The 27,988-nt window shown below is 39.5% G+C and overlaps 1 protein-coding gene across 1 annotated transcript in view; it reads left to right on the top strand.

The window, feature by feature from the left end:
* The first annotated feature begins 545 nt into the window (after positions 1 to 545).
* Positions 546 to 27,988, top strand: part of CCDC187 (coiled-coil domain containing 187) — an 85,575-nt gene continuing 58,132 nt past the window's right edge. The window contains exons 1-9 of the mRNA XM_074284848.1: positions 546 to 777; positions 3,687 to 3,730; positions 4,300 to 4,400; positions 11,815 to 12,518; positions 17,595 to 17,678; positions 21,849 to 21,983; positions 22,882 to 23,501; positions 24,057 to 24,151; positions 27,296 to 27,978. Of these exons, the coding sequence (XP_074140949.1) occupies positions 546 to 777; positions 3,687 to 3,730; positions 4,300 to 4,400; positions 11,815 to 12,518; positions 17,595 to 17,678; positions 21,849 to 21,983; positions 22,882 to 23,501; positions 24,057 to 24,151; positions 27,296 to 27,978 (2,698 nt within the window). The remainder of the gene's footprint in view (positions 778 to 3,686; positions 3,731 to 4,299; positions 4,401 to 11,814; positions 12,519 to 17,594; positions 17,679 to 21,848; positions 21,984 to 22,881; positions 23,502 to 24,056; positions 24,152 to 27,295; positions 27,979 to 27,988) is intronic.

Below are 27,988 nucleotides of genomic sequence, written 5' to 3' on the forward strand. Positions count from 1 at the left end.
AGGCAGCTGACTCATGGTGTTGTGGAAAGATTTGGAATGGGGAGGATTTTAGTTTGGATCTCAATCTGCTACTTAATTACTTGATGAATTAAAAAAAAAAAAATCACCCACCATTTCTGGGCCTCAGTTTCCTCATCTTTAAAATGGAGAGTTTTAAACTAGATGATCTCTCAGGTTCTTTTTATATCTAAATTCTATGATTTTATGTAACAGTTTGCAGGATAGAGCTTATATACATCAAACATCAGCCATGGTATTTGACTACATGACCTCCAATGTTGTTCTCAGTTCTTTGAGCTCCTTCCCTCCATCTGAGCAGATCCAATCAAGGCAGAAAAACTCTGTCTACCTGAGGCCTCAGGTAAGAGTCCCCTGGTACTCTCCCTTCCCTTTTTTTGAGGGGAGAATCTTAGAGGAGGAGGAAAAGAGGAAGATTGGGGGTGGAAAGGGATGCTTTCTTTCTTCTACAAAGGCTCCTGAGTGGGGCGGGGCTGTCGGGGTAGCGTCCACCAGGTGAAGCAGGTGAGCCAGACAAAGGGACCCGGATGGAGAGAACCGCGCCCTGTACCCCCCTCCCTTTAGGTTGGTTTGAGGGCGGAGCTGGGCGGGGATGCCTGGGTTCCTCCGGCAACAGCCTCAGCCTAACTAACAACCAGGCTAGAAAGGACGCTGGGTTGGCTGTGGCTGCTTTGGATTTTCAGATGGCTCTCTCAGACTCTAAGGGGAACCCTCAGATACCTTCCTCTGCTGCTTCCTCCCGATCAGATATTTTGATTGGTGAGTGATTTGGAACTAGGCTTTTGGTGGTGGATGGGGAAGTGGTTGGAGATGGGGCAGAGCAGGGCTAGGAAGAAAACTTTACCTGAACCCAGGTCATGTCAGGCCCTTTTCCAAAGGCCACAGACACTTAAGAGTACTTCTTTTCTCCCCCTTCTTCACTTCCCACCCCTCTGCACAGGACCGCCTTGAAGGTCACCACCCTGCCAGTTAGAAGAGTCTTTATCTGGAGCAATATCTCCTCCTCCCTTTCATAGTAACCAGCACTTGAATTGCAGAGTAGGAAGCCTAAGAACGGAGTGGGAGGGGAGGAGAAGGTTTTTTGTTAAGGGAAGAATCAGTTCTTTTGGAATGGGTTGAGGGATTTATGGGCAAGTCTCAATATGAAGCCCTCTTTCCCATAAACCAGAAAGATCCTTTTCACTCCTACTCCCTATCAGTGTTTCCATTAAAAAAAAAACAAAAAAAACAAACCTAGCATTACCGTCTCTGCTGGAGATTAAGGTGACAAGCAGTTTACACTTTGCTAAGGAACATCCCATATGCACCCAAATACTTATTGACATGTATGTGATGGAGGCAAAGGAGAGTTTCAGACTAAGTATCTTAGGAATATTTGAGGAAGGAAAGATAATTTTCAGTTAGAGAGGATTCCTTACTTTCCTTTGATGAAAGTTTTCTGGAGGAGATGGGATTTGATCTAATCCTCGAGGGAAGGTGCTTGGTGAGTAGAAATATATAAAGAGTAGGTCCCAGGCATGGGGAATAGTCTATGGGAATTTATTTTTTCTCAAGGACCCGACAGGAGGAAGTTGCTAAAGGAAGATTAGATTTTCCCAGTCCGGTAGGAGACAAAGGAAGAGATTTTAAAGTCTTCTCTCAGGGTCATGTTACAATCTTGATTATTCAATTTTCAGTGATTTGTTGTTTTGTTGATTTTCTAGACTTTAGAAAATGATTGAGAAAATATTAATAATGCAGATTAAACTTAAAAGTGTGTCTTTTGGGGGGGGTTAGGTAGAGTTACCTGCTGGTATATATCCATGCCTATACTGCACTCCTAAACTACTCACCCAACTGAAAAGATCCAGAGGGCAAGGAGAGGTATTTATGTGTTTCTTATTTCTTACTCCAATCCTATTCTGGATTCAGACCTCGTGTAGCAGCCTAATCATACTCTGAGTTGATGGGGCTTCTTCAGACTCCTTGGTCAAACCAACAAGGACTCTCAGATTCTAGGAAGAATTCTCTGTAGATGAAGCTTGTCAGGCAGGTCTCTGCCCCCACCTGGCCCTGTGAATTTGGACAGATAACTTCACCACAGTCGCATTCAATTGTTTCATCTGTAAAATGAGAACATTGGGCTAGGTGATCTTCAAAGACCCCTTCCAATCCCAAATCTTACATTTAATTCCATTCAGGTATATGGCGTCTTGTGTTGTTTTTTTCCAAGGGATAAAACAAAAGTTTGCCATTAAACCAAACAAATCTGCAGAAGGAAATACTTAGTTTATATTAGACATTTCAAGTTTTTTTTTTTTCATTCCAACAATACATCTTACCACTAAACAGCATGTCTGAGCCCTTAAAATATCTTTAAATATTTCAGACAGAAAGTCAAGAATGTATTTGATCATGTTCAGCAGGGATAGCTGGTGTCTTATTTTAAGATAATACCTACAGAAAGTGAAAGATAAGCTGTTTTGTAGTTTTCTAATGTTGACATTCAGATCCCAGGATCTTAGAATTGAAATATATTTTACAAACTAATTCTACTTTGTTTCCAATGCAGAAAAGTTAGATTCCTCTGCTGGAATATCGAATTCCACTTTGACTTCCCATAAAAACCATTATTGTCAATTAATTAGTCCTATAATTGGATAGGCCTCCTACCCCATGTCCTGTTCAGTAGGCCAGGCAGAAGTCATCCTGGATGAGATTGTCTTCATGATTGGGCTGAAAATGAGGCATCTATTGGTCAGAAGAGATTATTCCACGAATGAGTGGAGGGGCTATTGAGGAAAATAGATGGATCCCTCTAACTTCTATTCTTTGAATTTAGAGTTCAGAGGCATGTTCTATTCTTTGACACTAAAATATGTTGTGACGTAGTACTTAGTTAACATGCTTTGGGGAGCATAGGGTTTGAAATGAAAGGAAGCACTCTTTGGAAAGACCTGGAAATGTGAGGAGGAGACTATGGAGTTATCCAATAGCTTGCTCAGAATACCAGGCTCACAGAAAGTATTCAAGAATCTCATCAGGATTGTTAGGACTCTTGGTTGATTTATAGAGAGATTTAAAAAAAGGAATCAGAGTATAAGGATTAGATTCGACTAAAGTCACTTATGACTTTACATTTACATTTACATTTGGAATGTCTTAATTAGTAGTAATCTTCATATTTACAGTGACTCCTCTAAGAGTTTAAAGTCATTTGCAGACATCATTTATCTCTATCTTAAATCAGTTCATCCATCTGATTTCCCCCCCCCCCAAACTCTTCCTTTATATCTTCCCAAATTACTTGATTATTGAATAGTATTATTCTAACATTTTGCATCTGCCTTCTGCTTTGTTTCATTTGAGTTTCTTTGAATTTTGATCAGCATTTTTGTGTCAGTTGTTGAATCATAGTAACATTTGATGGATATATTTATTGAAAAAAAGTCTCACATTGCAAAAAATCAGATCCAGTTAAAACCAAGGTTCAAAGAAAGGAGGCACTGATTTGTGTTTTTAAAAGGCAAAAACTTTACAAGAGGTATTTAGCAGCCCAGGAATTTTTCAGAGGCTACATAATTTATTCCAAAAACACAACTCAGTGTGCCCAAGGGGAGACTTGGTTTGAGGTACATGGGCATTAGATGTGCGCTGGAGTTGTCAGCATCTGCATGTCATTTCCCCAGATGTGGCCTTGGCTTGGGTCAGCCTTCAAAGAGCCAGGCACGTGGTAAGTTGTTCTGTTTGATCCATTTTGCAATTAGATCTCTCTCCTGGGGTCTTTCTCTGGCACTGAAGCTTAGGGGCTTTGCTTGGATGGTTTGCGCTGAAGTACTAATGAGAGGATCCAGCCAATTTGGATCTTTCCCAGATTGGGGGCTGTTGATTGGCCGGGGGCTTAGAGGCTCAGCAGCCCTTTGGGAGGTGGCTGGGAAGGCAGTTGCTTGATGCTATAGTGACCTTGGAGCTCTCTATTCTAAGCTTCAGCTGCTTAGTGATAAGTCCTTTGTAGGCAATTATCTAGCATGTGGGTGAATACGAATAATGGGAAAGCAATGGGGTCTGTCTTATCTTCACAGCCCGCTGAATACTTTCCAAGACAGTGGGCATGTCCCAGCTTGCAAACTGTTTGCCTTTCTCCTCTGAGAGGCGGTGAGAAATAAATAGTAGCATTAATTAGAGCCAGGCTGTGTGCTAGTCTAGAAAAACAAGCACCCACCACCCACTCAGCCCTGCCATGGAAGCAGCTGGTAAAACGGGGCATATGTCCTTCCAGAGAATCAATGTGCTTTCTCACAGTTACAGCGGATGGAGAATGAACTGGACACCCCCAGCTGGCACAGCGTCAGCAGCCAGAGCTGCAGATCACATGATTTTGGGCAAGAGAAGCTGGTTTCTTGGTGAGTGGAGATGGGCAAGGGTTGGGCCGTGCCTAGGCTAATTGAAATAGGAGGGAATGCAATGCCATGGATCTGAAGGATCCCAATATCTAGAGCTTTGAAAGTTGATCTTGATGAGTCCCACCATGGATGGAAGGACTGGTATTTCAGGATCCTGAGGGAAAGATAGTAATATTCAGAGCTAGCATTTATATAGAGAACTTTGAAATTTGCAAAACATTTCATCTTTTCTCATTTGATCCTTACCGTCACGTTACAATTATAATAGTGAAGTAGATGCTATTATTAGTCCCATTTTACAGATGAGGAAACTGAGGCAATGAGATTAAGTTATCACTCAATGGCTGTAACAAGATTTGAACCCAAAGCTTCCTGATTCCAAGTCTAATATTCTACACATTGGGCCACCTTCACTGCTTCTATAGTAGGGAAAGAGGTACAACTATTTTAGTTTTCTTTCTAACCCCAACTCATCCCTGCTAAGACCTTATAACAGCTAAACCTGTTATTCTAAGGAATTTGGTTTTTCATTAAATCCAAAGCCCAGCAAAGTAACTTGCATTCTTACTGCCAAAATCTTGGGCACCAAATATTTTTCTCTCCTGTGCTCTCTCCACTTCACCAGCAAGCCCTAGAGGGTTGTGATTAACTAATGCCCAATTAACTCTAGCTTTGACTGGTCCAAAGTTAAGTCTACAACTGATCTTTCAAAATCATAATGGACAGAATTTAGAGATGGGAGGAATTTTGGAAATTGTATTATCCAAACCCAGAATTTTAAAAGATGTGGAAACTGAGATCCATAGGGATTATGTTTTGCTTGAATAGCACAACAACCAGCATTCAAACTATGGTCATCTCCCAATTTAGTACTTTTTCTGTATCTCACGGCCTCTCACAAGGCTACGTCAGTCAAAATATTTCCCAGATTTGATTGTTGTAACACAGGATTAGAGGTCAAGTTTTGATGGGAAAGATGGATTTCTTCCATAAGAAACTGTTCCATAGCTCCAGCACAGATACTTTTTATTCCCGTTTGCCTTATCACCTACACCTGGACATACTATAACTGATATTAGGTAAGGCATAAAGGACGATTATAAAATACACATTTTCAGTACTGGAGATTCATTCACATGATATGTTGGAGATGTCTTGATAAATATGCTATTATACGATGTTAGATCTGGAAGTCTCCTTAGAATACAGAGGCTCTTAACCTTTCTTTGACAGAATTAATGTTACTTTCATAATGGAAGGCTATGCTAAATTCTAGTTATCAGTCAGTGAAAATAAATATGGCATTTCCCCCCCTTATCCAAGTTCATGAAACTTCCAAAATCTATCCATGTTCAATGGATATCAGCTTAAGAATCCCTGATCTGGTCTAAAAATATAAAACCTGAGAAGTCAGAGAGGGGGAAAATGATTTGCTAGACTTTATGGTAGAGCAAAGGATAGAGCCTGGGTCTCCTGACTTTTAGTACCGTATTCTTTCTAATAAGTTATCTTGAGAATCTAAATTGGTTTTTTTTAGGGGGGGGACAAAGAAAAAACATTTGTGGCTAAGATGTGATTTCAACGAAGGACATAATGCCTAACTTTGGGAGCTGATATTCTGATTCAGGCCTAGCTGGCTTGCTCTAAAGTAAAGGCCATTCCTGTGTCCTTGCAGCAAATGAGGAGACAGAAGCTGTGGCTTTTTTCTTTGTTTTGTTTTTGTTTTTTGTTTCTTTGGCTGAGCTGGCTACTATTCCACCTTACACCAACAAACCATCACAGGGTTAATGCAAATCTGCAAACACAGTAGTTTGCTCCTTGGAACTGGCTGGGAGAAGAGTGGAGGGAGGTGGTTAGGAAGTTCTCCTACTTTGATATAACTCACAAGACAACGATGCTGTTTATTTGGTTTTATTTTCACATTCACTATGTATTTGTTTTCATAATTTTGCTTTTATTGGCAGTAAAGTGTTTAAAGTGACTGCTCTGTTGTATTTATTGATGCCATTTCTTCCTGGAGAGGCCGTAATCTGCAGCTGTCTGGTGAAGACAGCTTAATATCTGGGCTGTTTTTCTGTTAATGGAAAAAAAAGAGCACTATAGTAGCCATCTATTATAAGGGGGAATTGGATGCTGGACTTCTCCTATCATTCCTGTACATAGAGACACTCCTCTCTCCACCCCATATGCACACACACACACACACACACACACACACACACACACACACACACTTTATAAGATCAGACTTAGATGGTGGCAATTTAACCTACTTTTGACTAATTTGAGAGTTTTGAGTTTTGGGGGAGGGATAAGGCCTTAGGATATGGCCCTCCCTCCCAATGAGAGCTTTAGCTATTAAAGTACATATTTGCATTTTGAGAATTTCCCTTAGGTATCAGGGTGAATGGTGAGAATAATAATGGCAGAGAGGGAAACCTTATTTGGGATATTGTGGAGTTGAGTTTTTAGATACGCAGTGTTTGGATTCTTTTTTAAAAATTTAAGATTTTTCTGATAAGAGTAGGGGTAGGTTGAAAATATATCTTCTATATTTAATTGCACTATCTCTCCAAATTAGGACCCTGTCTGTGATGGAAGTTCCAAGGGCCAGCTTGAGGAAAGCTGTGTTCACTCTCTCATGCTACCTTTCAGATCAAGGACATTCCCAATCATGCACAGGTTTTTCTTGGTGAACTGCTAGAAATCGGTCATTCAGGAATTTATCCCAAGTTTTAGAGTTTGTTTATACTTTTAGGGTATTTTCCATCTCCTGGGGAATGATTTTAATAAATTTATTCCCTAGGGAATGGACTATGACCTTAAAAACCTTTTTCAAGCTTCAATCGCTATTTCATTTAAAAAAAAAATCCCCAAGAAGAATGTGATTCATTTAAGCCTTATCTAGTGATATTCCAGACAGTATAAGAAATTAAAGTATCATTCCCTTTGTGGTACCTAAGAAGCCAGGGTGTCATTAGGGAGCATCTTTGGAAGCAGTTTCCGTCTTATTAAGACTTTGCTTAACGTTGAATCTGGAACCATTTTCATTGAGTCTGTTATGATGGAGAAACTATCACTTATAATGTAGCACCTTGGGTAACTTGAATGGAATGAATAGAGGCTGGGGAATTTTTGTTAAGTGCTTACTGAGGGCAAAAGCAGTGTGGTGAGTGCTGGGGATACAAACAGAAAAAGCAAGATAGTCCTTGTTTTCAAGGAGCCCCTATTAACAAAAGGAAATTTTAGTTCCAAGTCTGATGTAAAGTGTAGTCACGTATCTTCTTTAATGTTGTGCATTCATTGATAAAACCATTTCCACAATGTTGAGGATTTTGGTGGTAAAAACTTCCCTTTTCTAAACCTCAGTTTCCTTATCTACAAAATGGGAATAAACCCCACCAAAATGGTACCATAAGAGCCATGTGATATAGGAAGAGGCAAACTCAGATTTCTGAATTCTAGCTTCAAGTCCTTCCACTGCTACTTAATGATTCTGTGACCCTGGTGCCAGGCATTTAAGCTCTTCCTTCCCCCTGGAAACTCTATTAAAACTGTATAAATAGGAGAACAGTTGCTAATTTGCACTGATAAGAAGCTCTCTATACAGAAAAGAAATCACACATCTAGTTTTTTAAAATATCTTTTTATTTTTCCAAATACATGCAAAGATAGTTTTCAGCATTCACCCTTGTAAACCTTCCCCTCCCTTCTCCTTTCTTCCCCCCACTCTATCCCATAGGCAGCAAGCAATTCAATCTAGGTTAAACATGTGCAATTTTTCTAAACATTTTCATATTTGTCAAGCTGCTCAAGAAAAATCAGATCAAAAGGTGAAAAAAAGGGGAAAAATAGGAAAAAAACCCAAGCAAATAACAAAAATAAGGTGAAAATATTATGCTTTGATCCATATTCAGTCTCCATAGTTCTCTGGATGCAGATGGCTCTTTATAGCACAAGTCTATTGAATTGCCTCAAATCACTTCATTGTTAAAAAAAGCCAGGTTCATCACAGCTGCTTATCCCATAATCTTCTTGTTGCTGTGTGCAATGTTCTCTGGGTCCTACTCACTTTACTTAGCATCAGTTCATGTGAGCATTTCCAGACTTTTCTGAAATCATCTAGCTGATCATTTCTTATAGAACAATAATCCATTACATTCATATACCATAATCCATTCCCCAAATGATGGACATCCACTCAGTTTCCAGTTCCTTGCTACTACAAAAAAAGCTGCCATAAACATTTTTGTGCATGTCCTTTTCCCTTTTTTATGATCTCTTTGGGTTACAGACCCAGTATAGGTACACATATCTAGTTATAAGAAAATCATTGTCCTGTTTGACTTCACAGAGTTTTACGAGAATCAAATGAGTACATTTAATATTGCTATATATTTAATTTTGTATTTAATATTTGTATTTAATTTAATTTTATATTTGATATTGTTATAGTTTTATTTATTTAATATTCTATATAAACAATATGATATATAATAATGTAATATTCATAAAAGCTCTTTTAAAAATGTGAAATATTATACAAATATAAAGTGACTATTAAGAGATCACATGAGAATGGGTGATCTGTCCCAAGAGGAGGACAGATTTGAATTTTCCCCATTACTCTTAGCCTCCATGCCGCCAACTTTTTTTGTTGTTCCCTTCTTGTGAATTGTTGAATGCAGAAATAATAACCCAGGCATAACAAATTTAGCAGCCAATTTTGAGCTCATCTGGCCATTCTGTGTCTTCTGAGAGCCCTATAAATAGTATCAGGTAATTTAACCTGTGGCCAAAGGTGTCCATTGCATTTGAAATCAAAATTTGTATTCTTTGTCTGTTTCTAATTCATTTGTGAGATACTTTTATTCTCTCTCAAGTTTCTTTTTGGAAATCCAGTGTTGTATTAGAGCAGCTATAGGGCACAATGGATAGAGTGCTGGGCCCAAAGTCAGGAAGACTCCTCTTCCTGAGTTCAAATCCAGCCTCTGACATTTACTATGTGACCCTGGATAAGTCATTTAACCCTATTTGCCTCAGTTTCCTCATAGGTAAAAAAAGCTGGAAAAGGAAATGGCAACATACTCCAGTATCTCTGCCAAGACCACCTAAAATGGTATCGTGAAGAATTGGATAGAACTGAACAACAAATGTAACATTTTCATATCAAGGATTTTTTTTGCCTCTTCCCCCAATTAATCAAGGAATCATTTTGCTGTAGAATGGCCTATCCATTCCCTCATTCTCATTCCCTGATAGGCTTCCTGAATAAACTTCTTTAAGGGGAATTCCCAACTGTGTAATGGAAAAATCTTGCCAGAGATTATTACAAGAGGAGATTCCCTTCCACACAATACACATTAGTTTGGTCATAAGCAGGAAAAAAGGACAGGCTGTTTATCTAAAACAGGTTGAGGAAGGAAAAACTGTCTGCATCCAAGGGTTCATAGGGGAATAAATATGAAGAATATATTCTTAGAAACCAGGCCAAGAGGAAGAAATAAGATCAGAGACTGATTTGAGATGATGTCCAGCTCATCTTATAGATAGGGAAACTGAGACCCAGAGACAGAATGGAATTTGGTTAAAGGCATTAGGCTACTGACATGAGTTTAGGTTAGAAACTATAGTCCTTGAATCCTAAATGCCTTTAGAAATAAGTTAGGCCAGAATTTGGAGGCCTCTAATAAACAATTAGAACCTGCCCCAACTTTTCAGTTGAACTTTCTAGAAAGAATCTAATAGAGTTGTTAGTATATCCAGTTATAGAACCACAGATCTAATTCATCTTTTTTCTTGTCTGAAGCTTTCAGATAGGGATGATTTAAATTAATAGCATAGGAACTAGCTGTTCTGTTGATCTGTATGCTATATGGCTTTTAGAAGGTGGTAATATGAGTTAACTTAAGAATCCTATGGACCCAATGTTTTCTACAACTCTGAGGCTTATGAACTTAAATATTAAATAAGATCTTAACCGCCACCAAGGCCACAGGTTAGTTTTGTGTTTTGTATTGTCATAGACTCATTCCTCTAGCTCAAAAAGGTGTGCCCTTAGTCAGAGGGGATCTGGACAAGAGAGAAAGGAAGGGGATAGAGAACCCAGTCTCCACTAATTCCTATGATGATGGTGGGTCAAGAGCATTCTCCTATATTATGGTTATGTTGTCATAATGTTCTCTTAGAATTCTCCCTCCTGGAGAGGTTAGAATTTAAAGTTTTTGGTGTTTTTTTTGCCAGCCTCAGGTTTGACAGGCACAAATTGCCTGTGTGGTTTCAGGGTGTCATACTAGGCAGTGGATCTGATTTGCTTTAAGGGATGGAGACATGGCTTGTGTTTGTATCAGTAGCTGAATGCTGGATTGCAAACATGTATGTAGTAGATTCCTGAAGTGCTTTTACACCCTCTGCAATAGGGACTTTACTTCAGATTTAACCTGTTGCTTTGCTCCTAGACATTTGTCCTAATAGATTTCCATTATAGAAATTTCCCCTAAGCACTTGTTGTTCTATCATGTCAGACTCTTTGTGATTCCATTTTCTTGGCAAAGACACTGGAGTGGTTTGCCATTTCCCTTTCCATCTCATTTTACAGGTGAGGAAACTGAGGCAAACAGGGTAAAGTGACTTTCCCAAGCTCACACAGCTAGTAAGAGTCCGAGGTCATATTTGAGCTTAGGGAGATGAGACTTCCTGACTCCAGGCCTGGCATTCTGTGCATTGCACCTCCTAACTGCACCAGTCAACCTGTTCTCAAATCCTGCTAACAAGGCAGTTGTAGACTCAGGACTGTGTATTTAATCTTTCCTGAGTATGGAGGGAAGGGACAGAGAATGAGTAAAGAAGAGGTATGATTGTACAGTTTACTTCCTATGAAGAAATAGTTTCTCTATGGAAATGTTAGGATTACAAATCAGTAAGTTTAAATTCAAATCCTAACTATGTTGGGCTGGAGTGACCTAACATCTTCGTGTTCTCCACCTGTGAAATGGTAATAAAATTGGTCCTTCTCTTACCATTATCTGAGTGAAGTACTTGGAAGTGAAGCCTTAGGAGAAAATTTCTGTAATAAATTTTAGCCCCAATGATAATAAGCGTACATACTGAGAGAGCACTTTTCCTACTGAGCCTGTGCACCCTGGAAACAAGGTGTTCAATGTGATGTCATCATCACTCGTCAAGTGGTGCCATCTTGTCCGTTGAGTTTGTCTTAAACCATAGGCATCTTGAATCCATAATTCCCAGACATGAAAGGGGCATCCTTCATGGATCAGGCCCAGTTCCCTGCCATGGATCTTGGAGTTTTGGTTTTAGGTGGTATTCTTCTGTAAGCTTGGATTCTTCTTCACTTGGCTGGTTAGGTTGATTTTTGTATGTGTGTGTATGTGTATTTTTTCTTTTCCCTTATAAGGGAAGACTGGAACAGTTCTAGTCCTGCCTATGCCAAACTGAGAGTGCCTCCTTTTCCTGAGGACTACAACATGGCAGCTGCATCAGTATCACCCTGGGTCTTTCGGGAGGAGGTCATTGTCAGAGAAGAACCAGATGGCAAGACTTACAGTGGACGATTAACTCATTTGAATCCTGTGATCTTTGGCCCAATGAGGAAGGAGCAGAACTTTAACTACCAACCTGAACCAGAGAGAATGTGTACAACAAGTGATTGGCCCTCCAATATGCCAGTCTTTATTCCCTTTCAGTCGGGAAGCCATCCTCAATTCTTGAATCACCCGAGTGACCCCTGGAGGGAAAAGTCAGTGGAGTCTCCTAACTATCCTCAGAGATGGCCATTGACAGGAGTAAAAAGAACTTTCGCTGAATCGCAGCTGGAGCAGCTGAGGGAGAAGATCCGGGCACAGAAACAGCGACATGCTAATGTTTTTCCTGCCTCCTTCCAAGCTCGCTCTGGTACCCCTCAAACTCTGCCCTGGAAGCACGTACCAAAGAGAAGTACCTCCAAAATGAAGTTAGCTGCTTCAAAACCAGCCCACCCAGGCCAAGGTTCGGCTTCCAGCCCAGATCCCTCGGATACTCACCATGCAGTTTCCCATAAATTTACTCCAAAGAGAAAGAGCTACAGAGTTAGATTTGCATTATCAACTCCAGTAGACTCATGTAAGTATCCCTGCTTGCTTTAAATGGGGGAACTATGGTGGACAGATGGAGGAAAGGAAATGGTGGTGGGAGGGCAGGGTTAGGTTTGAGAGTCACAAAAGCCCTGAAAGACACAATGAGGTCATGCGTAGAAAGAATACAGAGAATTCTTCCACATTCACAGGATCAGGGTTCAAATTCTGCCTTGGACACACTCTGTGCAACCTTGGGGCAAGGCATTTAAATTTCCTGCTTTTTTAAATATATAAAATAAGAGTATTGGTCCAAGTGGTCTCTGAGGTCTCTTTCAGCTTTAGGTTTTGGTCCTGTTGAGAAAGGAAGCAGAAAGCAGCCTGGTAGAGATAATGTTAACATTTACTTATTAATAATAATCATATAAGGAAGGTAGCAGACAAAATTTGAAGATCATTGACCATTCTGGTGTGGCTGCTTTATACAAACAAGTTGGCCAATGGCATCAGGAGGAGAAACAATAGGGAAATAGGGAAGAGTTCAGTTGTGAGAAGCAGTGTAAGATGTCACCGTTCACAAAAAGGGAGTTCAGAGAGGAATCTATGCAAGGATGGCTATAATGACCAGTATTTAAGCATATAATACTTACAAAAATAGTGTGTGGTTCAGTTGTATTTAGCTCTTCATTTGGGGTGTTCTTGGCAAAGATGTTGAAATGGTTTTCCATTTACTTCTCCAAGCTCATTACAGATCCAGTCTCCCCCCCCCACCTCAAAATCTTGACAGTGCTTGGCACAGTGTCCTGCCCCAGTAGGTGCTAATGGAATATTTATGGGATAATTAAATGAATATTAACCATTCTTGTTATAGTTTTTGGGTTTTCTTGGTAAATATTCTAGAGTGGTTTGCCATTTCTTTCTCTGGGTCATTTTATAGATGAGAAACTGAGACAGGCAGGGTTAAGTGACTTGTCCAGGATCACCGAGGTAAGATTTGAACTCAGGGAAATGAGTCATACTGGTTCCAACCCCAATGTTCTACCCACTGCACCACCCAATTGACCTACCTTACCACCATGTCAATTAGCATCTAATATATTTCTCATGATGCTTCATCTAATTATGATTCTTTTATGCAGAATTTCCCAAAGAATAATTAGTATTTGCAGTAGAGTGCAGTCGAATGTCAGTTACTTATCATTTTTGTACCTATCCTCAAATGTGCTTTTAGGCTGTATTCCCAAAAATCTTGAATTGGTCTCACATTAGTATTAAACCATTAAGGACATGTTAATATTATAGATGTTATAATTATATATCATATATACATTAATATTCTTTAAGCAAAAGTCCTTTTCACCTGGCATATAGTGGGCACTTAATGGATATTCGCTGATACAAATTGAAAACATGGCCTTATGAAACCAAGAGCACAAATCTCTTTTAGCCTTTGTCCCTTCTCTCCCTTTTTTTCTCCTTTCTTTTTTTTCACTGGTGCTTCTAGCTTTACCTAAATCTTGATCTACTTCTTTGGATTCCAAAGCCAACAATCTTTCCACTGTATCTTTTTTTTTTTTTTTTTTTTGGTTGGGCTAATCCCCACAATTACTTTCCCACAGAGCTGCATATATTGAACAGTATGTGTGTGTGTGTGTGTGTGTGTGTGTGTGTGTGTGTTTATGTCACTAGAAGCTAGGCCCTTGGCAGAAAAGAATACCATTACTTTAAATAATATCTTACAAATAGTAATTAATAAAAATTTCTTAGTTTGTATGTGATTCTTTGAGGGGTCAAGATTGACAAAAACAGCTCTGTATTTCCTCCCTCATTGAATGAAAGTAGATAGGTCAACCTCAAGCTGAACTGTCAGGGCTGACTTCTGTTTGATTGATAAAGATGATGGCAGGAGCTTTTCCCTTTTGCAGCCATCTCTAATTTAATGTCCCTATGGTCATTAGCAGCATTCTGAAATGGCTTGAGTGTACTCACCCCCACCCCTTCACAGCCTGACTTTGGCAGTTGGCTGAGTATTAAATGCTGTTGGCCATTGCTAATGGCTCTGTTGAAGATTCCAGTGACATCTGACCAATTTATAAGCCATTTTTTCCCCTACCTGTAGGGATTGCTGAATATCCATTAGCGTAACACTGCCAGCAATTATTGTTCATTCTGTGATCTCAATCTATAAGTCCCATCATTTACAGGCTGGTGTCATTTATATTTTCTAAAGTGTCTGCATTTTAATCTCCCTACTTATCCCAGCTCTGGGAATGAGGTGCTTTGTCTGGCTTGGTTCAGAGAGGAAGGAGAAGCCCTTTTAAGGAGTTTGTAAAGAATCTTTCAAGTGTTTTTGTTGGGGAGAATCCAAGGGCACTCTTGTCAAAGGAAGAGTTGATTTTTGTAGCATCTTGTGAAAACCGAGGAATCATGCAAACATCCTTTACTAGGTTACTGGCCTTGTAATTTCAAGCATGGAAAAAAGGAGATCTTCTGTTTTTGTTGTATTAGGCAGCCATAGACTGTCCTCTAACCAGCCACAGACTGATCCTCCAAGGAGGCAGCATCATGTAATAGAAAGACCACGATGCCAGGAAACTCAGATTTTAGTCCTGGTTCTTTCCCTAATGGATGTATGGCCTTTGGCAAGTCATTGACAATCTCTTCCCTAGTAAAAATAAGGGAACTGATTGAATTAGGTGATCTCTCAGATTTTTTCTAGCCTTAATAATCTTTGATTCTAGCCCTGATTGCAGACTCTTCTGTCAGCCCTGGTGTGCTACTGAGCTGTTTGTCTCAATCAATCAGCAATCATCTATTAAATGCCTATTGTGTGTAATGTCAGGTACTGGGCAATAGGGATAGAAATTCAAAAGCAGCTTAGGTCCTACTTTAAATAAAAGAGCTTATATATGTGTATATGTGTGTGTGTGTGTGTATACATACACATCTGTCTGTCTGTCTGCCTATCTATCCATTGGTATAGAAAAGACATATAAAAATAAAATGCAAGGTAACCTTGAAGAAGTTTGTGGTAGTAGCAACTGGAAAAACTGGCAAAGCTTCACCCTTGCCATTACCTCTCCCCCTCCCTAGGGTAGACTGTGTTTGAACTAAATTTTGAAGTAATATGAGATTTACAGGAGGCAGTCTAAGTTAGGGGAGGAATCTAGGGATGGAACATGATCACAGTAAAGGTAAAGAAATGAGAAATGCTACTATGTGCAAGATTATGGCTGATTCAGCACATTCTAACTCTGCCAATAGAAATATGGGTTCTAAGACCCTGTCCTACTCAACTAATAGTGTATCTACATGAGGAAGGGAAGGCAAAGGAAGGGAACAAGCATTAATTAAACACCTACTTTATACATCAGGTTATTATATAAAAATTTTACAAATATTATCTCATTAATCTTCATAATAATCCTGAGAAGTAAAGTTATTTTCATTCTCATTTTACAGATGAGGAAACTGAGCCAAGAGAGTTAAATAATTTGCCCAGGGTCACACAACTAGTAAGTGTCTGAAACAGGATTTGAACTCAGGCTTTTCTAACCCAGGACAATGTTCTACTATGCCATATGCTTTCTTTTTTAAGGACTCCATAAATAATTTTTAACAGTGATGCATTATAAAGATCTTAATGAGTTCTTTGCATCAGCCACTTTCTAGGACCATGTCACTCTCTTTACTACAAAGGTCCCTGAGAATCAATAGATAAAGGAGTATGCAATGGAAGGAATATGCCCACCTCTATTATTTTGGTGTCTAACTTGGTATCTGGCCATCATTTCTAAGTTGCCACTTTACTAATTTCCAAATGAGACAACTAGGTGGTGCAGCAGAGTCCTGGGCCTGGAGTCAAGAAGACTCATTTTCTTGAATTCAAATCTGGTTTCATTTGTAAAATAAGCTGGAGAAGGAAATAGCAAACTGCTATAGTATCCTTGCCAAGAAAACCCAAATGGGGTCACGAAGAATCAAACAATTATGATAATTTCTAAATTGAATATATACATAGCTAGCTGTCAGTTATACATATAAGTATAGAAAAGCAGTAATCCAGATGGTAAAACTATTTTGAGGTCATTTCCCAAAACATTTCTGTATTTAACTTGAAGTGTACAGTAAGAGTAGGCATTAAATCTAGCTTTCAGTTATATTGACCTTAGATTAATGCAAAAATGAGTTTGGGGGTATCAGAAAGACGACAGCCTAAAATTAAGTGAACAACCAATTGCCCTAGAAGTCAGGGGATTTTAACTTGGGGTCTATGGATTTTTTTTTTAATTTTGAATAACCATATTTCAATATAATTAGTTTCTTTTTGTAGTCCAATGTATTTTACTTTATGAAATTTCCTCCCTCCTCCCTGAGGCTGGCGTTAAGTGACTTGCCCAGGGTCACACAGCTAGGAAGTGTTAAGTGTCCGAGGGCAGATTTGAACTTGGGTCCCCCTGAATTCAAGGCTGGTGCTCTATCCACTGCGCCACCTAACTGCCCCTACTTAATGGATTTAAAACCATTCTGAAATGAGGTTCATAAGCTTTGCCAGACTGTAAGGCCCTTCCCCTCCCAAACACATAGCTCCTGCTTCAGATAATCACACATAGATAATGGAGGTTGGGTTGTTTTCGTTTTGTTTATTTTTAGGGTTTTGAAGTAGTTTTAGGAATGGTTATTACATACAGTGTCTTTACTAGGTTTTATCCTCTATAATTTATTACTTATAATAATAGCTCACCTTTTGATAGCAATTTAGATTTTACAAAGTTCTTTTCTCACAACAACTCTGAGAGACACGTTTTTATACCCATTTTGCAGATGAGAAGGCAATCTCTGGAAATGGCACTACTAGTGATTTAAGATGAGGGATCATATCTAGGGATCTTGACTCTAAAATAAAAGAGCTCTTTCTGTTATTATATCATGTGATCCCATTCCTGAGCTCCCTTGACTCAATAACTAATTTTATGGTGATGCTTATTTAACTTTAGGCGTGTAAATGAAATAGGTACTTTGGCAGTTATTGTAGTCAATTATTGCTTTATCTGTCTCTCTCCCCCTGTCCTCTTTCTCTCTCCATCGTCTCTCTGTCTCCTCTCCTACTCCAAACACCATCAAGATCAAAGGGATAAAACTAGAGTGACCAACAGCTGCCAGGTATCTTCTCAGTCACCTTCTCTTGGAAAACATCTAAAAGGCCAAGGTAAGTAATTTTTGTTGCTGTTTTGTTTTGTTTTTAAAGGGGTGGGGGTGGGGAAGGGGGGAGGCAAAGAGACTTCAAAATTAAATAAAAGCTTTAAAGAAAAACAAAACCACTTTGGTTAATAGTCTAGAGAAAAAGATTTAGCTGGAATAATGAGGAAGTGGTGGTGGTGGGGGGGTATTTAGAGTAGAATGCAGCTCTATGGATTCTCTTTGTGACCTTTAGAAAGTCCCTGACCTGGGCCAAGTAGAATAGATGAGCTTATTCAATTAGGAGTCAGTAAACATTCTGGCAGTATTAATAATACTCCAGATCTCTGCTAGGATATCATCTTTGGGAGGCTAGCCAGGATGACTCTGCTAGCCAATCCCTTTTGCATGGGTTAAGAACTGATTCTGCCTTAGTGAATTTTCTTCTGGAACAAATGATACTGATTGATATACGAGAATTCTGGGTACAGATTTCAGTTCTGCTGATGAATTTTAATAGAGTTTCCTGACTCTTTCAGGGCTTTCATTTTCCCATATGCAAAGTAGGAACTACAATCCTAAATTGCTTCAAGAGTAGTAACCTTAAAAATGTCTTCTGTTAAATACCTGGGTTTTGTAATCCAAAGTTACTATTCACAGAATTGTTAATTAGTAACTTACCCATTTCTGTTCATAGGACAGAGCAACAAAAGTTTTGTGTTAAAAGCGAAAATAATGTCTTACCTTATATTCATGTGAATAGTCCAAGATGTTTCTAGGTGAGAGGGGAAGGCTTAAATGGTTGGGGGGGAGGGTGTCAGTTGTTATTAGATAAGACATGTTTATGAATCACCAAAGAAATGCTGAACAAGAGTGGGGGAGAAATCCTTCAGAGCTTATTCAGTACTTTGAATGTGAATTTAGGGATGCTGTGAGCATAATCTGCTGGGTGCAAAAAAAGGTTATTTAAAATGCTTAAAATATAAAATAATTTTCTTCCTTCATCATGCCCTCCCCCTTTTTGTTTTAATGGATCACTTGAAAAATGACCTGCTCTCTTTCTGAGACTGGGTCACAAGACCATGCCATGTGGCACATTCATCATTGTAGCCGCCAATGTCACCACGTCCGTGTTGACCATTAGTTCCTGTCAGTGACGAAGTCAAAGCAGGGCTCAAAAGAGATGAATTGGGGGTCAGGGGTCAGAGTCACAAGACCTGGGAATTGGATAAATTATAAATTTGCTGTAGTTAACAAAAAATTAAATCACAATAGTTATAAAATATTCATCTGTCCAGGCAGCAGGAAAATGGAGCCGAATGTTTAATTTTAGATGATAGCACCTTGCTTTGCATTTTTTATCAGAGATTAAGTTGTTGCCAAGTCTTTGAGCCCATACTTGGGGATTTAATTCATTTTCATAGACTAAAAATTCTTTTTTAAAAAATTAAGATTAGATTGCTTGGGGTGGGGGAGAGTTAGGGTGAAGGATGTGTCCAAAAGGGCTCATTAATTTGCTTGCTACTCCCTGGGCAATCTTATAGTCAAGCTAAACATTTGGATGAGTGAAAATTTGAGTTGGGGGTGCTCGATATAAGAGTGGACATGCCAGAAACTACACCTAATGCCAACTGGAAACCTCAGACGATGTTAAGCAGCTTCCTTTATTCCTGGCCAGATGGGTTCCATGAGTGATCTTAATGATTCCTGGGAATTAAAGATTAGGTCAGAGGTGGAAACTGTTGGAGCTTGAACCTAATGGATCCAAGTGAAGTGAAAGGGATGGGAGGATTAATGGAAACCTTATATTCAGGATAATTTACATTTCAAAAGAGCAAGGAAAGTATTCCTGTTTAATGGAAAAAGAATTGGACCTGGAAATAGAAACCTGATGCTAATTCCAGCTCTGCCACTGTGTGAGGTTGGGCAAATCATTTTACTTCTCAGGGCTTTTCTTCATTGGTAAAGTGGAATATGATCTAAATGCAATGGGATGACTCATTGGCCTGGAATCAGAAAGACTTATCTTTCTGAGTTCAAATCTGGCCTCAGACACTTACTAGCTGTATGACCCTGGACAAGTCACTTAACCCTGGTTGCCTCAGTTTCCTTATCTGTAAAATGATCTGGAGAAGGAAATGGAGAAGGAAAGTACTTCGTTGTTTGTCAGAAGAACCCTAAATTGGGTCATGAAGAATCAGATACAACTGAAATAAATAAAAACACAACAAATTATCTAAATGACTTTTAAGTTCCCTTCTGACATTCTGTAATTCTGCTCTTAGGTTTCATTCCGATAAAGATGCTTGCAATTTCTGAATTTCGTTAACTCAGTTGAACAGAGAATTGTACTAATAGAGATGATGATGATAGTAATGATAATATTAACAGTCTTTGCATGAGTCAGTCTGTATCCCAGACACAGACCCTTGAGGCCCTGAGCTCTAGTTCAGGGTAATCATTTTCTTAGATTCCATTATAGATGATTATTCCTTGGCCCTGGCCACAGGCTAACACCATTTTCTATGGATATGTATCTGTGGGCACACAATGATTTTCTCATTCACACCAGCTCTTTCATGTCCTTTTTACACCCCTATAGCTTTGAACATAACAGGTTTATTTAAACTTTTTGAATCGAATTGGTCACAGGGAGAACTTGGAGAATATAGAGGCACAACTCAAAGTGTTTGCTAGCAGTCATGATAGGTAAGAGTCATCTGTGATCTATACATAGGATAATTCCTCCCAAGTGTCCAGTGGCCTAGCATCATGGACACCAATGTTGCTAGTGTTGAGTTCATCCTTATTCCAGAACTAATTCCAGTAAGGAAGATCATAGTAGCAAATCCTGTCCTGAGGCAATCCTCTGCCAAAGAAAGCCAATAGCTTATTGCAAAGGCCAACATTGGCTGAGGATAACAGAAACCAGACTTTATCAACTTAATGCCAGCCTGTCAGTGGATTTGGAGAGATCAGAGATCTTGTGGATTATTTACAGCCTTCATTGGCAATCCTGCAATCTGAGTGGGTCCACAGAGCTTTATTGGATAGAATGAGAGAGAGAGGCAGAGACAGAGAGGAAAAAGAGAGCAAGAGAGACAGAGAGGAGAGAGAAACATCTCAAGTGTCTGTTGGTAGAAATTGTCTATGTATTTGTAATGATCTTGGGTGCTGCTATCGGCATCTGGTGAATGTAATCTGAAATTATGAAGTAAAACCTTGATAAATGGTGTTTATTATGTGACAACATTTATTAAAGAAAACTCATTTGTGTTTGTGATGTGGTAGATCGTTTATTTTTGCATTATACAGGGCCTCTCATTCTGCCTGGGCTAGAAGCTTTCATTGATTCTCTTTCTCTGTTCCTGCTGACTTGCACCAGTTTAAAATCAAATTAGTTTACTCTCATGAGGTGCAAATCATCAAAAATAAAATGATATTTCTATTAACCCTCACTCTGGCTCACCAGGCAGTCCATTGAGTTTGAGTTACGTTAGTGATGATGCTCTCCCCTTGGCTAAGGAGGTGGTTTGGTTTACAGGATAGGCCTCCCATTAGGTTAACAAGTTGCTGTGCTGGGAAGGCCAAAAGAGTCAAGGAAGCCAGTGCATTTTGGTCAGTCCCCAGGCCTTGCTTTCTCATTTGTTGATAAAGAGCATGGTGAGCAGAGGTAAGCATTTGGGAAAATGCCATTCTCCTTATCTCCTGAATGGTTTGGTATTTTATCATTTTCAAAACACATTCACATCCATTTTCTCATTTGATGCTTAATAAGCAGCTCTGTGTGCTAAGTAGGGAAGGCGGTATAGAGTAACAGCTGAGGAGAACAGAGCTGAGAAGGATGGGTGAGTAATTTGCCTGTGGTCCTCAGGGGAGACATGGTCGGACTAGGGCCCACGTTCCCCTATGTTTAGGACTATCCTTTCCTCCACTATAGTGTACGTCTGCATGGAGAGCTCAGAGCTCACATTTAGTCTGTGAAGCATGATTTCCTTTTCTCATGACAAACTTTCAGGGTAAGCATTGTAAATATTCTTGCCATTTTTTCAGATGAAGGAAGAGAAGTTCAACTTATCAGTTATGTGTGGCTAATTAATGTGGTAGAATTGGGACTCCATCATCCTAACCTGAGCTTCCCTGTCCCCAGTGCTCCAAAGGAGCTCTGCTGCATCTAGGGGCTGTATGTTTTTTCTTTAAGATGCTAAGGTGACGGGCGTTTCTGCATGGAGAAAGGGACAGAGGCTTGCGAGGCTCCTCCTTGGGCCCCCTCCCACGTTTCTCCAGCTCCAGAAAAGGGCTCTCTCTGGAGGCCTGGCCACTGCAAAGGAGTCAGGTATTTGGTGCTGCTCTGGAAAGGGAATTCTCTCTTGAGTTTCTACTTCAGTTGTGGTCAGGTGGTACACACGTTGTATGGGGAGGGAAGGGAGGAACTGGACAAGAAACTAGAAGAGAACTGAACCCATGCTGCCTGGGGTCTTTCTCCAGAATATCTCCTATGTTGACCCATCAGTGATACCTGAAGTTAGAGAGCATCAAATGCTTCATATCTGGGGGTGATGGTGGTGGTGTTAACATTACCCTCTCCAAGTATCTATTTTCAAATATAAAACATTTTAGGGAGAATTTTTTTGGGGGTAGATTTCTTAAATTCTAACATTAACCATTAACAAAAAAAAAATCAAATAAATCAGGATTTTAAAAAGATCACACATAAATTATAAATCATTAGGAATTTATTGTTTAAGTGCAAATTAGTAGATGTTATCAGAATATTATTCTTTTCCTGATCCCTTTGACACTTTTCTTCTATGCATTAAAAACTATTGTTGCTAATTGTAGCTTTGGAAAAATAATCGGTGTGTGTATAATATTGTAGTTCTGATTCTGCTTTCTTTGTGCTCTAATGCTTTGCTTCCTATAAGTCTTTCTGTATTCATATGTCAGTGGGAATAAGATTATCAGTTTCCTCCCTGACATGTGAGATGGGGCAATGTACAGATCCTGGCTACCTGGGGATGTGGCAGAAATATTTCAAACTCAGTCGGGACTATGTAATCGTGGGATGTCTGACACCGTGGCTTCTGGATAAAGGCTATGGGGAACAAATCTGGGCAAAGTCCTTTCCCAGTCCCCCTTTGAATTTCATCCCCATGGTGGCTAGTCTTGATCTTTCTCCTAACATTGTTCTACCTCCCCCTGCTTCTTTACTATTTCTGTGACTATGTTTTCAGGACTGACAGAGAAGACTCAAAAATCTGAGCACATACCACCCTCGCCCCGAGATATAAATAACCAGAAAGGAGCAGCTCCTCTCCGTGGGAACTCCCAGAACACTCCAGAAAGTTCAGCACAAGTAGGCTATGATGGTTCTGAATCATTCCATAGGATCTTAAACTTTTTGAAAAATCTCCAATCACATGTTCAAAACAAGGCAGATAACAAAAGAACAAGGCCTCAGTCTCCAAAGATCACAACCACCAAGAAAGCAGGCAAGTCAGAATGTCATTCAAAATCTCAAAATGCAGCAGTGAGAAGGAATCTTCAATTTGTCTCAGGAGGAAAGAACCTTTCTTCAAGGATGGGTAGTTCTGGGGCATCAAAAGCACCTGGAAAAGAAAATGCCTGCCAAGGGACTCTCAAAAAAACTAAGGGTGCCCCTCGTCCCTGTATCACTGCAGAAATGCAGGAACTCATGAATCAAAAAGTATCCGAAAGAAAGAAAAGATGCCTTGAAGCCAAAATATATGTAAAGAAAGCCTTGGAGTCAAGAGATAAGGATGTAAAAGAGAAAGAAATTCCATTCAAGAAGCTCAATGCCAAAGTCTTACAACAACAATCCCCCCTTTCCAAAGTAAGTGCTGGATGGGAAGATTGTTGGCTGGGTGGTTCTGGCCCCTGGTCTTTTATCCTCTAGTATATTAGTCTAGTGATTTAAATTAGAGCATACAGGGCCCATGGGGAGTGAATCCCTAGAGTCAGTATTCAAGCAGACAAGTGCCACGCTTTTCCATGATCACAGCAATGTCATTCGTCTTGAAATTTGCATGTCATTTGGAAGGATTCGGAAAGTAATATTCAGTTCAGGTAATCCCCACTGAAGCAGGGACAACTCAGAGTTCTCATATGTTCTTAAGAGGTCAAGATTAACATCCTAGAATGTAAGATAGTACTTCGTCTTGAATGCTTAGAAGATGAGGGTGTGGATGTTGAGAGAAATTATTTTACTATGCTCCCTTAATCCAGACTGAAGACAACCTTCCATGTTGAAAAAAAAGACTCTCATATGTCTCTTCTACTTTTTTCCCAAGCAGAAACTTGATGTCCTTCCCTTTTTCCATGTTGGTGCTTCACAGACACCAATACTAGACAAGTGTTTGTTGAAATATTGGTTATTTTTCCCACTTAGGCCCAGGAAGCCGCAGAAAACAAAAGGGAGGCAGCTGTAGAGCATGAAAAGCAGATATCGGGTATGGTGTTAAATAATAAAGAGCTTCAAGACAGGTGAGTATAAAGTAAACATTTATTGAGTACCTATTGTGTTCAGAGTACTATGGAACATTCACAAATTAGATAAGCCATTGTGCCTGAAATGGGTGGTTTTAGCAAGGAGATGACACAAATAACAGATAACCATGATGTACAACACTGTATAGTGAGTGCACTTGTGAGGTGTGATGTCAAATGTAAGTGAGGTCCAAGGGAGAGGTAACCTAGAGGATTAAGAAAACAGCTTCATGAAGGAGATGGGATAGAAGGTGAACTTTAAAGACAGGGGAGGGATTAAGTAGGCAAAGAGGGTGAGCAAAGTTATTTTGGCCATAGAGAATAGCATACAACAAAGAGTAGAGGCAGGGGGAAAGGGATATGGCATGTTTGGGGCAGAGAGAGGAGTCAAACTTATCTGGACACAGAAGACCTGAGGATGGGGACTCATAAGAGAAAGATGCAAAAGAAGGCAAGGGCCAGATTGTGAAGGTCTTTGAATCCCAGACAAAGGAGTTTGGACAGTAAATCTTTGAGCAGAGGAAAGACATGGCCAAATGGGACAGAAGAGAGATTATTCTGACAACCATGGAGCAGAGAGGAAGTAGATGGGGGGGAAGAAGTAGGACACTATTACAAAGAATAAGTAGGTAGAAACGTGGTAAGGCAATAGCAGGGGAATAGAGAGAAAGCGGTTGAGAGGGAATACCAATATATAGTGAACAGGAGTTGGTTGTATGAAGTCAGAGAGAGAGAAGATTCAGAAAGGCTCCTTAAAGTGTTACGAAGGCTGCCAAAGGAACTGTTGTTCTGTCTCATGAACACAGTGAGGGCATTTCAGGGGCATGAATCAGAAAGGGAGCCTTGTCAAGAATTAACTCGGGAGAATTTGAACTTATACTACTGCTCAGATGTTTCAGTTTTCAAATTCTGCCTATGGGCACATATACCCTTGCTTGACTTCTCACTATGCAAGAATGAGGATACCTCAGGAGCTTTGTTTCTCAGTTATGAAAATGTAGGGTTTGAAAGCTATCTTATCAATTTAAAAATGGGAAATAGAATGAAAGAAATGAAATAGAATGAAGAGAGTAAACTGAAAACCTCTCCTTCCTCCTTATGTAAAATTCAGATTATGCTATAGCTAGGGAGAAGGAGTTTTTCCAAAAAGAAAATGCCCTGAGACTTGGTTTATTGTCTAAACCCACCTCTAAGAATGGAGCTGCTTTCATTTCTTCAACCCCTTTAGTTTCAACTGGACTCTATAGTTCTGAACTACCATCACCCCTCCACAGTGTGGGTAGGAGTAAGTTTGTAGAGTGGGGAATTAATTGGATACAAAGGTTGAGATGTCTGATATCTGAATCTGAAGGTGGAAGCAACATCAAAGCAAGACTAAGACTTACCTCTCAGTTTGTTTGCTCTGGACACAGCTCATTTCATTGAGTCTTTTTTTCCCATGGTCTAGCTGTTTCTTCTGTCTTCCTCAGTCATCTAAATGGATGTGTGGGGGGCTTAAAATCTGCAACTCTCATTTCTCAGGAAAATTTGAAATGGCTTTCTTTGCTCTACAGTTCTGCAGAGACTCCATCAAAGCTTTTCCTGAAGCTAAGACTTGACTGATTTTGCCAGGAACATTTTTGGGGATGGAGGTGGGGAAAGGATTGCCAGTAATAGGAAATTGTTCTCAGCTTTCCTTTCTTTTGGTTTTGCAAATGTTTCTTATCTCCTCCATCAGATTAAGAGCTCCTGAGAGAAGGGACTTTGATTTTTAGGTATCATCTGCACTTAGCACAGTTCCGGGCTCATAATAGGTGTTGAATAAATACTTATTAACCACTTTACAAGGAACAATCTCAAAGCCAGAAATCATTCTCTTACATGTTCATGAAGCCTTTTTTATTTTTAAATATTAACTTAAACAAGATATCCCTTTAATTAAAAATATCTGATTAATGCTACTGTACAGCAGTCATTTCCAGATAGGATACAACTCTGATTCTTGAGTACATGAGCAGTGATATTTCCCTTATAACAAAGAACAGTCAATGTCTGATATCATTTACAGTTTTCCGTATCTATAGTCTCAATCCTCAATTCCCTAAAGAAAAAAGGAAAAATTAACTAAGAGTACAGTATAGTGGAAAGAACACTGGGGAGAGGCCATGGAGCTGGCTTTGGAGTAAAAAAATCTGGAACCCTGGAACATACTGGCTCTGAGACCCTGAACAATTTAATATTCTTCAGTACCTCCAGACACGGAGCAGTTGTTGATCTACTTTGGTAGAGGTAGTTTCCTCATTAGTTCAGTACGGCAATGAAATTACAGGCTCAGTCTAAAACAAAAAACAAAAAACAAACAAACAAACAAAAAAAGACATTGGACTTAGACTCAGGAAACCTGGGTTTGAAAATTGATTTTGACTTTTACTGTCTGCATGATCCTAGACAAATCACATGAATTCTTTGGACCTCAAGCTACATTGTGTGAAAATGGGGGATAATAATGATAATATTTTTAAAAAATTTATAATATTATCCCTTGTATTCATTTTTCCAAATTATCCCCCCCTTACTCCCTCCCCCCGATGACAGGTAATCCCATACATTTTACATGTGCTACAATATAACCTAGATACAATACATGTGTGTAAATACCATTTTCTTCTTGCACATTTAGTATTAGATTCCGAAGGTGTAAGTAACCTGGGTAGATAGACCGTAGTGCTAACAATTTACATTCACTTCCCAATGTTCCTTCTCTGGGTGTAGTTATTTCTGTCTATCATTGAGTGAGTTGGATCTTCTTTATGTTGAAGATATTCACTTCCCTCAGAATACATCTTCATACAGCATTGAAGTGTACAGCTATCTTCTGGTTCTGCTCATTTCACTCAGCATAATGATAATATTTTACTAGCATCTACTATTTCTTGGGCACTTATACTATGTGCTTTTCAAAGACTGTATCTTGTTTGATCCTCCCAGCAACCTTGGGAGTTAGTGCTATTATTATACTCATGTTATAGTTAAGGAAACTTGAGACAGACAGAACTTAGGAAAGCACTTTGGAAAACTTTCAAGTGTTTTGGGTTTGTTACTGTTAATAGTTGTTATTTGAATATTTTTCTTCTCAATTATTTTTTCCTTGTATTTGAACAGAACTTCCCATGATATTAAAACTCCAGATACAGTTGGGGCTTCTAAAAGTGGGATTAACCCTGCTCTGCCGGTCTTCAAAAGTGTATCCCCTAGACCTTTGAAACAGCAAGGCTTGGACCCTCCTAGATCTTTACCTCCAGCTTTGAATCTTCAGTCACATCATCTTGAAAACTTGAAGACTCAGAGTTCTATTGTACCTAATAGAGAATCAAACTCTGTACCCTATCAACACAATCAGGCGAGGATCCGGATTCTCCAGGCCACTGCTCAGGTGCTAAAGGAGAGAATTGAATTTCTGACTGAGAAGTTAAACCTCTCAGGAGTATGTCTGACACTTAATGGCAAATCTGAGAATTGCATGGATGTACAAAGCACCAATATCTCGTCAGTTCAGGAGTGCCCCACAATGATAGTATCATCTTGTTCTCTTGTACTTGGGCAGTCTTCCAGTCTAACTGCCTTGGGAACCCCTGGAGGTAATGAACCAGAAGTGAGCAAGCCCCTCAGTGACAGAGAGAAAGAGATGATTCAGAAAGGTGGAAAAGATGGAGTGGAAATGGAAACAAAGGCCCCAGCTGTTCTCAGCCCTGCTGCACCTGTTGAAATGTTATCCTGTAGCAGCCCACAATTGAATAAGCAACCAAGTCCTTGCGTTGAGGAAATAATGAAACCTATACCTGATGGTAGGTCTAT

The sequence above is a fragment of the Sminthopsis crassicaudata genome, chromosome 2 (assembly GCF_048593235.1).
Source record: "Sminthopsis crassicaudata isolate SCR6 chromosome 2, ASM4859323v1, whole genome shotgun sequence".
Lineage (NCBI taxonomy): Eukaryota > Metazoa > Chordata > Mammalia > Dasyuromorphia > Dasyuridae > Sminthopsis > Sminthopsis crassicaudata.